At 38.1% G+C, this 12,354-nt stretch overlaps 1 protein-coding gene and 1 long non-coding RNA gene across 3 annotated transcripts in view; one reads left to right on the top strand and one right to left on the bottom strand.

Annotated features, from left to right (window-relative positions):
* The window catches only part of naaladl2 (N-acetylated alpha-linked acidic dipeptidase like 2), a 415,941-nt gene that overhangs the window by 287,320 nt on the left and 116,267 nt on the right, over nucleotides 1–12,354 (top strand). For both annotated transcript variants that reach the window (XM_017304561.1, XM_008407820.2), the window contains 2 exons: nucleotides 3,742–3,929; nucleotides 5,176–5,304. In XM_017304561.1, the coding sequence (XP_017160050.1) occupies nucleotides 3,742–3,929; nucleotides 5,176–5,304 (317 nt within the window). The remainder of the gene's footprint in view (nucleotides 1–3,741; nucleotides 3,930–5,175; nucleotides 5,305–12,354) is intronic.
* LOC108166265 (uncharacterized) lies at nucleotides 4,567–12,348 on the bottom strand. The gene is made up of 3 exons (XR_001776576.1): nucleotides 12,260–12,348; nucleotides 8,091–8,093; nucleotides 4,567–4,577 (listed from the first exon to the last, which is right to left on the bottom strand). It is a non-coding gene; the product is annotated as an uncharacterized LOC108166265 (long non-coding RNA).

Genomic DNA, 12,354 nt, shown 5'->3' on the forward strand with positions numbered 1-12,354 from the left:
GATTTTTTGGAACTTGTCTATGTTTTTTCAGTTGAATTAGGACTCTTTTGCACTGCTGAATCCAAAAATTACATCCATTTTTCTCAATCAAGTTTTTATTCTAATTTGATTTAGAGAAATCCAATCTTCTAACTAAATTTATTACATTTTTGTGACATTATCAATTCATTTCTGTTAATATTTCTCATCCAAAAAAGGTTTTAGGAGAAAAAAATAAGTTTTCTAACAGAGTGTATTGATTAAATGTTACAAACTTGGATTTATATAAATTGAATAATAAACAAGGTAATAAAGTTCACCTGATTGAGCAAAACCAAAGTGATTTTTAGATTCAGCTCATCAACATGACCCTAAAACAGTTGAAAACCCAACAATTTCTTGGCTGTTGACCAGCGTAATTCACATATGTAGAAATGAATCTGATCCACGACTCACATTTTCTGTTAACTATTAACTGTTTTTAAGACACTGATGCCTGATTACAGCTGAGAGAGAGAGAGAGGAAGTGAAACTAATAATGTGGGGCTTAAAAGGTTTATGTCCCGGAGCAAAAATGAAAACATCAAGCATCGGATTATTAAGATTCTTAAGAAATTATGGACTATTGCTGCTGGGTGTGTTTGTGTGTGTGGCTGTGCTCCTTTGGGACACATCCCACAGGTTTAATTTATTTAATATCTGTGAATGTTACAAACTTGCTCTGACTTTGAAGTGCCTATAATTCAGTTTCACAGAGTAAATCCTGTGAAATGATCACCAGTTTATGGCTGGAACACCAGCTTTATTTCCCCAACAGCAGCTGTCGCTGCTCCTCTCTTCCATCCTCCCCACTAAAGTGAGAAAACACGGAAACTGCTCCAAGATTTGTCGATAGATTGACTTTTGTGGCAGCCGCTACCAGTCGGAGTCTCTCATTTGTTCAAATGTTTGGGATATGACTACAAAGATGTTATCTTGGATCATGTAGGATGGATTCTCTGGTAATGGTGATGTAATGCAGCCCATGAGGAAACAGCCACATGAAGGAGGAAGGAAGCAATCTCATAATAGATAACTGGATACAGCAGGCTGTCAGTTTGTTATTGCCAGTAATAATAATAATACATTTTATTTGTACAGCACTTTTCTAAGTGCACAAAGACACATTGCAGGAGTACAATAACAGAAAATCAAACTGGTGAAGAAGGCCCCACAGAGACTCCATTTCCTGAGAGTCCTCAGGAGAAACTACATTTCTCAAAAACTGGTGTCCTTCTGTCGATGCTCTTTTGAAAAGAAAAATCATCTGTTGTCTGTGTGTGGATCTCCAGCTGGAGCAGTGAGTTCCAGGGTGGGGCAGTGATGGAGAAGGTTCTGTTTCAGGTGTGGAGCTTCATATAAACCAAACACATCATGTAATTTTCCATCCACTCCACAATTATGCCAAACTTTATGATGCTCTGGGAAAAAGTCCACACACAAAAATGGACGCTTGTGGTTGTAATTTGGACTAAATATGATAAAGGAGTATGAATACATTAGCCCTTTCATGCATAGCCATCACTGCAGTGGACAGCTATCTAAAAGCCATCATCTTGTGTTTTTTTTCTGATATAAATGCACAAACACCACTTAAGAGGACACAAGTGTGTCATACAAGACACTATCAACTACTGACCATCCACTGTAAGGGCAAGAACATTTTTGTTAAATCCAAAAAGGCAGACAGACAAAAATCAACTCAGGAATATCCAGTCCCTCCTTCTACTGTAGAGCAGGTAGAAAAACATTGTGACATCCAGTAGCCACTCAACGCTAACACAACTGATGTTTTTTCCAAATAACTTTCTGTTTGGAGAAAACAAACAGAAAGTTTGTTTTCTTCAAACAAACTTGTAATTTCTTTTTACAAATTACAATTTTTTACCCCACCTTATTTTATGCCTTAACAAAATTCAAAAACAGTTTGAAAACTAAATTCTGACATAAAGGATCATAATTCATGCATGAAAGATTTAGTAAGAAATGTGACCACAGGGACATTTGAACATGAAAACAGTTTTGATGGATGAAACAAGTTGTGTTGTTGACATTGTGCTCACAGCTGAGAAAATGTGATAACTACAACTTATCTAACCAGAGAGACTAGGACGCTGATGCTTCATAATTCAGCAAATGTTTCATCATAATAACTCATGAAGACTAAAACTGACACAAAGCAATATATTGGTGTGTGTTTTAAACATCTTTCTGTTAAAAATCTTAAATCTTCTTTTAGTGCATGACATTAAACTTGCTTCCTGCGTCTCATCTTCTTCATTCCATTTTCTGCTTAGCTGAGGTCAGACAGCTAAGCTTTCTATAGTTACATCAGGAATATTTAGCATTTAGGATTTACTTGCCATTAATAACAATATTTTTATTGCACTTTTTCCACATTGAGATGATCAAATTATTGAATGACAACACCAGCAATAGAACAGAATTGCACTATAAATTCATTACTTTTTACATATTTACTGAAATCAACTCCACATTCATTGTCAGCGGAGAAAAATAAAGCCAGGAAGCCTGATGGTGTTTAAATATTGAACAGATGGTGGCTCTGCTGTGGAGAGGTTGCCTTGTCCCCCTGTCATTTTCCCAACATTATCATTGTGTGCTTCTGTGAATGCAGATATTTAACCCAGCAGTGATGTTCACAACAGGTGTGCATCATTAAGTTGTTCAAACAGTAAGTGACCTTGCGGTGCAAAGTGTGAGCTCATCGGTGTCTGTGTCTGGAGGCAGCGCTGCTGTCACAGATGAGTCGGAGTTTAAAGTTTTTATTATTATTTTTGAAAATAATTCTGCGGCCTGGCTTAGCAGGTGGCAGCTTCCATTTCAGACGAGAGGGGCAGCGGCTACGTCTGAATACACAGTTTGTCCTTTTAAATGGATGAAACCTCGTCATGAGGTTCATAAGAAAAGATGACACTTTTAATCAGAAGGAATTAGAGCAACATGCTGCAGAGAGAATATGAAATAACATTAGGTACTTTGCCTAATGTGTTCTTATCAAAGAAGGTTATTATACATGTATCATCTGAATATGAAATTATATTGCAGAAAACATTGTTATTACCAGTGCCAGGAATATAAAGAAGAAAAGCACACCAGCAAAATGGATAACATAATATCATCCCTGGCTCGGCACAATCATCCTCCCTTCAGAATATTGGCCTCTGTCTTTCCACAGCTGGATTGAAAATATGAAAAATAACTGTTGAACTAAATGGCCAACCTATAAGAATAATGCTTTTTATTCTATTTCTACCTTATTGTGTTTTCTCTTAGGATTGATGTTTATTATTTTGTCCTGATAATATTTAAATGGCCTCTAATACGGCTGAGAGTTCATCAAAATGAGCTTAAGAGCTATTGAAAAAAATTTACCCTGTTAATAATAAAGCAATTAAATAAATTCATCCAACTTCACACCCCAGAGCATCCACAACCAAAATCTATAAATGGAATATTTTAATCATAAATATTGACGCCATTGAACCTTTTTTGTTGCCTGGCCAGTTGGAGGATTTATCAGCTGGATTTCTCAGGACAAATTTCATCATGACCAATCAGCAAACAGATCAAGGAGTTATGAACGATCAAAAGTTTATCTGTATAGTATATTTCAGCAGTAAGGCAGACTAAGTAAACTATCTATTACTAAGAACGAGTTTCTGCAATTTCACCAAAGCAATTTATTTATTTCGTTTTCAGATCGCCACGTTCTGGTTGGTAGTCGTCATGACAGCAACCAGGGAGGTGGGACTTCGGCCATTATGACTCAACTCATCGCAGCGCTAACAGAGCAGACCAAACAGGGATGGGTGCCGGACCGTACCACTGTGTTCTGCTCATGGGGAGGCACAGCTCTGGGGAACATTGGGTCCTACGAGTGGGGAAAGGTCAGAGATACGAGGAACGCTTAGTTTCTGTAATGCCAGGTTTGTGCTTAAAGAGAGAAGATAATAATAAATGGCATCAAACTTAAGTCTGGACTTACAAATGAAGACTGGATAGAGAGAAATTGAGCCCAACTTTAGTGGAGAGAGTCACCTTTAACTTAGATAGGAAATCATTGTAGAGTGATGATAGGGTGACAAATATACCAACAGTCCCAGATGATAAACACTGTAGGAATCCATTTTTATTCACAAACTGATCAAAACTAATTCCTAATCATTTCTTGTTCTGAAGACAACTATTAGTCGATTTTCTGTTCAAAGCTTGCTGAATGTTTATCTGAAAATGTGCTGTGATATTCTGTTATGTCGTTGCTTTGCCATTTTGAGTCTTCCTCATGTTAGAGCTGGATCCAGAACAACTGAATTCAGCGCTGCTAGAACTCATCGGCTACTTTCTTCACCTATCTCTTCTCAATCTCTGCCTTCTGCTTCCTTCTCTCTATTCCTTGATTACTTCGCACTGACGTCCACTTTGTGGTCATACAAGACTCATACCATGATTCATTTGTCTAGCTTGAGGTTAGCCAAAACACATGACCGAGTTGTTTTCCGACTCTTTGGTTAAGGTGGTGGCGGGCTGGTCTGAGTCTGGACAGTGACCTTCCTGTTTTCTTTTGATTGTCCTCCTCTTTCACCAGAGGGAGGAGGTTACTCTGTTTTATGAATCTGTATGCTGCATTTATGGTTCTGGTAATCAGACTTTTCCCTTGTTTTCTTGATGAATTAGGTCATTCATTTTGAAGTTCATTTTTCAGTATTCCAGTTTCACTTTGTCATAGTTTGCTCATCAATCTGATTTGATTCCCATTTTATTATTCCATAACTATACACCCCTCTGTCTTTTCATTTGTAGCTGCATTGATTAGAAATCAGTGTGTCAGTTATAACTCCTTGTGTGAGTTTCTTCTGCTGGTAATCTGAATTCATTCTTTCATGAGAGACTGAGTCTGGCTTATGATCTCAGAGATCCTGGAGTTGGTGCCCTGATTAAGCTAAATAATTTTAATGTTTTTAATAATGTATTAAATAATAAATTATTGAGTAAATTATTAGTGACACAAGCCATACATTGATGCATCTTCTGATGCCCGACAATTATGATGTCACTGTTGGTACCTGTTGGTACGGTATTTTTTTGCTTCCAGAACTTTGTCTCCCAGCTCCTTTTTCTCTGTCCTTCCTGCAGGATAACAGTGTCGTCCTTCAGAGCAGTGCTGTGGCCTATGTGAGTCTGAACTCTCCAGTTCAAGGGACGGAGACTCTTCAAGCTACAGCATCTCCAACCCTGCTGCAACTGACCTCCGATATACAAAGAGTAAGTTCTTATGCAACTTAATAATAAACACAACTGAACAATATATTCTCCAACAGGCCTTCTGTGTTTTTGCATGTACTGCAAAGACAACATTTTTTTCTCAGTGTGACATTAAATCAAATCAAACTTTTCAATTTAGGATTACTGTAATTAACTCTGTGTACTGAATGCCAAAACGTTTTTATTTTCCATCCATTATCATACCCATTTGTCCCTAGTGGGGTCTAGTGGGATGCTTTTGCTTCTGTTCAACAGTCAACAGGCGAGAGGTGAGATCACTCTAGTCAGATCGCCAGTCCATCGGAGACATTTTTATTTTATTTCTTCAAATTAAAACATTTACTGACATTTCAGTAGTATTTGGTACAGTTACCTTTCAAAGTGCATAAATTGGATATTTTGGATAGCCTTCCAGAAGTTTCTCACAACAGTTTGCTGGAGTTTTTGCTCATTCCACCTGACAAAGATGAGTGTAAACAAGTCATGTTTGTAGTTTTTAACCCCCCCCACTCCCACACACACACACACACACACATTGTGCTGCTCTGCACACACATTTTATTTGGGCTGGAGGTCAAGGTTTGTGGTGGCTCCTCCAAAACATTGACTTTGTTGTTCCCAAGACAATGTTAAAACTTAGTAGCTGAGGCAAGATTGTGGAAGATACATTTTGCGTTCATTTGTGTATGAGAAAGCTGTAATCAGGATTATTATGCTGCTTTTGAAATGTCTGCTTCCTTTCTGAATGGCCTTTTGGCCTTCATTGGTCCAGGACTCATCTCATAGAAGGGCATCCTCATGATGTTCATAGTTGCATACAATTGTTTGACTTGATGGACATCATCAGAGATATGGAAATTGTACCCAAGTATGACCCAGATTTGTGGAGGTCCCTTATATTCTTCTTGATATCTTTCCTATGATATGTCACAAGGATGCAGTCTGTTTGAGGTGTTGCCTTGAAAAAGATGAACAAGTACACCTATATTATATATTTAGCCTCCATTTATACTCCAACCCATTGTACAAGACCTAATGGCTCGCTGTCAGCTTTCATCTATTTTTACCAACACTAATGGGTGAAACAGCAAAGTGTGACGCACCACTGGAAGGCTTGTTGTTGTCATCTGGGCGACAGAGGAAATTAATAAGGTGACTGCAATAATAAATAAAAAATAAATTTTTCAGATCATCTCCTATGCCATACTTTCACAACATAATTACAGTTTTAACAAATATGTAAAAAAAAATATAAAAAAATATATATATTTTATGAAAGTTACATACTGCAGCTTTAATTTTAAAATAGAATACGATTCATTTTGTAATCGACAGGGCCACAAATTTTTTCTACTTCTATAAACAAAAAAACCCAAACTATTTTGTAGGGCTATTTTGTCGGTCAAGGGCCCTTGGAATTGTCCTAACTTCCCCCCCATACATCACCCGTGCAACATATGGAGGACATTTTATAATCTCCTTTTAGCTGTTTGAGTCTCAACGTTGCCTTGTGCAAGTACTTTTAGCGTTGCAAAGATTAACATCCAGCCACCATGTTTTTTTTTAAGTGGTTTTGGTCTTGGATATTTAATCAGAACCGGAATGAGAAAAGTCTTTGATCACTACCTTCCTGAAAGGGATTTGGTCAGAGCCGGCTTTCAGGATGAGAGCACCGTCCTTGGGAACAATTTTTCAAGTGTTCCCAAAAAAAAAAAAAAAAAAACTACCCTGGATGGAGGAGTTTGCTTTGAAGAAAAGAAAGTAGACTGTGAAATCACAACTACTGCTTTGACTGGGAAAACATCACAAGACGGTACTCAGGCTGAGACCACAGTCCTTTGCTCTAAAGAGAAGAAAGTTGACGGTAAATCACTTTGAAAAGGAAGGCATCAAGGTCAGTATGTTTCCAACTACCTTAGAATTGAGCAGTACCCTTTACGAGGACATCTGTGAAACAACACCACAAATAGAAAATGGTAATTTATTTCAGTCTTTCCAAAGGACAAAACTAACCCAGACTGGGAAGTTATGTCCAGTCACTGCATGTTGGCATTTGGATTATTTCCTTCTTAACCGGCACCTTAACATTCATTTGTATGGCAGGCCCCAATAAACAACAGCATTAAGCACCCCTGTACAATATACAAGGGATAGCATTATGCTAATTAGCTGCTAATATACAAAATAACCCACGAAACCACTAGCATTTTCATTATCTTAAAGATAATTTGCCAAAACCGACATGTAAAACTTCTCTCTGAATAGCTTAACATTCATCATCAACTCACCACATTGGAAATTACTGTAGTTGGAAAGTTAACTTAGCGTTCTTACTTCAGTCAGTGGTGATGTAAAACCACTTCTGGTTTGCCATCAAATAACTTTGACTTCATGTAAAACAAAGTGAAGAGCCCCCTAGTAGAATAGAAAGACTGAATCCAACAGTGTCTAAGACCTTCTCCCTGGCTCTGATTGGTTGATTCTGACTGGGGAGCGGTGTATTTCTGCAGATGGCAGTAGGACCACACAGAGGAGCTCGATTTTTTATTTTTTTTCTCAGATTATCTCTTATGTTTTACTGTCACAACATAGTGACGGTTTTAAAAAATACGGTCACTATGACCATTGATAAACATATTTTCTATTAAATATGTATACTGCTGCTTTAAGCTGTCCCTCTATTGAAACCTGGGATTGTTTTGTCGATTTGCTCTGGCAGAGATGTTCCCTAACTTCTGCAGTCTCTTTTTACAGTGGAAACTTTTGTGTCATCGTGCATCATAAACGTTCTTAGTCCTTTTCTCCCTCTATTTCTGCGTTCAACTCTTTTTTTAGTTCATGTTTCTTTAGCATTACTTCCCTCTCTCCCCACCTGCCTTGTTCTAATATCACTCCATAATCTCTTCCTTCATCACCTGCAGGCACTGCATCCCCACACCTTTAGATTTACATCATTAAAATCTCCCAATCACATCTCTCACTTCTTTATTCTTTATATTTTTCGTTCCACAGAACACCAACGATTTTGGTTTCATGAGAACAGTCATCTATCCACAGAGAATATATCCTCTTGCCATGGATCTAGAAAGATACATGATTTAAAAAGCGGACAGCTGCAGTTCAGTGTGCCATTACTCCTCTGCTGTAGCTTGAAGTAATTACTAAAAAGGCCTGGGCTGCTTTATTCTGCTATAATGAAGTGAGAAACGTCCTGATTTTTAAAGTAACGTCTCAACAGGAAAATAAATACAAAAATCAGCTAAGGTTGCACAATATTCTGCTGCGCTTTAATGAACTGAATGCAACAACATCCCCAAAGCCCCAAAGGAAAATGCCATTCTTGTAGTTTACTCAATTAAGGGAAAAAATAAAAAATAAAATCAAGCACACTGCTGGGATCTAGCTTTTGACTGTCTTTCTCGTCATTAAAGCCCACAGTCTTCTTTAGCCCACCATATGAAATGACATAGAAACAAGTGTTTGTAGTTAAACCAAGACATACACAATCACATTCAGGATTTTTGCATTCTCTCCTGCTCTTCATAACAAAAAAGGTAACAACTAATGGCTATAAACACAGAGATGTTTTCTGATTGCTCTGGAGAAGGCAGGTTAAAAATCTGGGTAATCTATATCAATAAAATCTCTCAAAATGTGTTTTGAAGTTCCAGTCAGACCTGACTTTTCATGCTGTACACTTTCTTTGCAAGTGGCAGAGAAATCAGATCCTTTATGTAGATATCAGGAGTAATTTAGCTGAATATTTAAAAATGTATTGAGAACTTGTATAATTAACTGAACTCATTTAAATGAGTTGTTTTCTTTTCAGAGAAGCCTTTCAAATAGGGCTGAGCTTGGCGTAACATTAGGCTGTCCATCCTGCTTGTGGAAAGTGGTAAATGTTAACAACTAAAAAGATTGAATAAACCTGTAAGAAACAAAACTGTTTATTAGGTCAAAGTAATTGGACAAGTTAAAAAAATGAAAAGAAAATGTTGATTTCCTATACCTTGTTAAAAAACCCTTTGCTGATAATGACTGCAACCAGAACACACTCTCACCACTAGATGCTGGGTTTTCTCCTTTCCAATGTTTTGTAGCAAACTTAATTAAAGGGTAATTTCAAAACGTTGATAATATATACAAAAACAAACACTGAACAATTGTACAAATGTAAAAATGCTGCAGACATTAATAAATGACACCACTGAGATAGAAACACTTAACAAGGTTCATGTAACCTTTAGGATACCAGATATCCTGTTTGTTTGTGGACCTTTCTGTCCAAAGTTTAGTCTTCAGCAAGTTGGGTTCAGATGAGGAAATGGACTTGATCATTTGAATGAATGTTCCACTTCTTTGCTGTAATAAATTATTGGGTTGCGTTGCCTGTGTTTTGGCTCATTGTCCATCTGGATAATGAAATGCTGTCCTATCAGTTTGGCTGCATCTAGCTGGATCTGAGCACGCTGTATGTCTCTGGAGACCTTAGAATATATTCGGCTTCTGTCCTCTGTCACATCATCAATAAACGGTAATGTCCCAGTGTCACTGGCAGCCATGTCTATTTACAAACATGGCTGCCAGCTACAACAATGGATTTATCTGGGAGAGAACACTGAGTTGCTGAGTCAAGAAAAGTACAAAGAGCTGAGACTCTGCACATATTACTGTCCCTGGACGGTTAAGATCCCATAGTGGAGAGTACCAATTGCCTCTATTTCTCATGACAAATTCATTCATTTCCCACAATCTAAATAGATACCAGCAAGTTTGCTGAGCTAGTTGGAACCTTAGCTCCATGTCTTGTGGCAGCTACGCATCCTTATGAGCTCAGCCTCAGCCTTATCAGCTCGGTGTCACATACAAAACAGCTCCTTATGAACACAGTTTCCCACTGAACAGTTTACTGTGCAACACACAGTACAAAAGCTGTAAAAATGTTGTAAAAAATGTACCTTTGCGCAGACCATCCCAGCAGATGTCCACTTCAAGTACATGCAGTTCTCCACAGACTGAAGTACGCCTGAGTACATGGGGGTCTTCAGCATCTTTGTTCAGGAAAAAGACAGGGTCAGGAACTGAGTTCTGGAGTCAAAGCATGTCATCTTTGGAAAGAAGTAAAAAAACGATAAAGTTCTCTCCGGTTTTCAGAAGCTTTTTTGTTGCCATTAATTTGAGGCAGATGGTTTGAAGGACAGGAAGTAGGGCATCATTACTTTGAAATGTGCTACATGGTGAAGTCGTGAATGGTGAGACGAAGCTGATGTGACAAATGGAGGAATGTATTGGCTCCACACTCTTACTGTGTTTTCACACCTAATAGTCCAGTAGACTTGGTTCAATTAGGGATCAGTGTTGCAACATTTGTTACATTTTCAGCTGGTGCGGTTCACTTTCATGCTCTGCTGTGGTAAACGATCTGAACCCTTTGAAAACCTTTTCCCTCCCTCGCCTGTGGTGGCGCTGCATCAAGAACCACCAAAGAAAACAACAGAAAAACCTCAGAAAAAATTCTTCCAACGTCCTTCTTTATGAATTGTTCACAAAAATGGAGTCGTTTCAGGTTTTAGGGATTGTGGGATTTTTCTTTTGTTTTTGCTCTATTGTATACTTTCTGCTTTTGGAGCGGTTTCCAGTCTGCTTGGCATTCACATACGCATTCAGACAGTGCTAGAATTCACTGTAGTGAAACTGAGACTGAGGGTTTTATGCAGACCACAGTTAATTTTTTTGATCCATATCATGCAAACAAACCGGACCTTCTAGGAAAATGAGCTGGAGTTTGAGTAAAGTAGACTAAACAGGGCTGGTGTGAATGCACCCCTGGCTACAATCTACTAACTTCTTCTAGTTTTCAAGTTGTGTTGTTATATCCTCTATCAAACAGTCCAAGGAAAAGCATTATTGCTGCACTTGTGCTGTTTGGCCCCTTACTCTGAGATCCCCCCAGACAGATCTCCCACCTCCCAATATGTAGAAATGGTTTTAAACATCATCAATCCTTTTTCCACAATGGCTTTACTTGCTACTTATCTTACTTAGGGCTTGTCTTCCAAACCCAGATGCTAATGTACTGATAGCTTTGAAATGGGTGCTTAGGAACCAATTATAATAAAAAATACTTACTCTTTTTGTTGGGAATGTACATGGAAGAGGAGGGACATTAAGTTTGTAAATGGACATGGAAGGGAAACAACAAGAGAAAGCAGGTCAGAAAGAAAGCAACAAAGGAGGCGAGGCGACTGTGAAACAAATGGACGGAAGCTTGTGCTTTAATTAGGAATTCTTATTCAGATTTATGTGTGCCTGGTCTCCAGCTGGTGTGTGGGTGGCATGTAGCAGGTAGCTGAAACTAATGGTTGTCAGTGGAGCCGACTGTACAGTGGAAGACCACATTATTTATTAATACTTCATATGCTCTTACTTGCCTTTTATCTCTTAAAAATGCTCATGGGTTTCTCATTGGTTATTGCAGTTAATACAAGGTATCATTTTGTCTCTGTTTGGAGTTGATCACAGTTGGTTGGGTTCCCGAAATGTTCCACTCTAGAACCTGGTTTCAAAGAGAGCCGATGTCAGAGACTCTGGTCACTGGAGACGTATAAACGAGAAGCTGGATCGCAACAAGAATGCCACAGTGTTGACCTCAGTGAACACCCATCCTGTTGTTAGCTGAGCAAATGCTTCCATTTGAATTTATGTATATTTCTCACCTTTTTAATTTTCTCATTGGAAATTATTTCAAAATCTTATCTGTAAATCATGTGATTGGCTGTTTGCATAAATCATACATCATCATTACATCATTCCCTCAACCATCTATTCGGTTATTTACTTGAGCAAGTTTTTAGAATAGAATATACTTTTAGGAGTATTTTTACTACACGTTTACTTGTAATATTTTTATAAAGCATCACTACTCTTACTTGAGTAGAACCTGTGGATGCTCTACCTGTCATGTCGGTTTTAAGGTTGCGAACCCACATGCAAGAACACAGTCAGACAGAGCGAGTCAGAAACAATAATGTTTATTGAAGGATCAGGGAG

Source organism: Poecilia reticulata, linkage group LG4, assembly GCF_000633615.1.
Source record: "Poecilia reticulata strain Guanapo linkage group LG4, Guppy_female_1.0+MT, whole genome shotgun sequence".
NCBI classification, from domain to species: domain Eukaryota; kingdom Metazoa; phylum Chordata; class Actinopteri; order Cyprinodontiformes; family Poeciliidae; genus Poecilia; species Poecilia reticulata.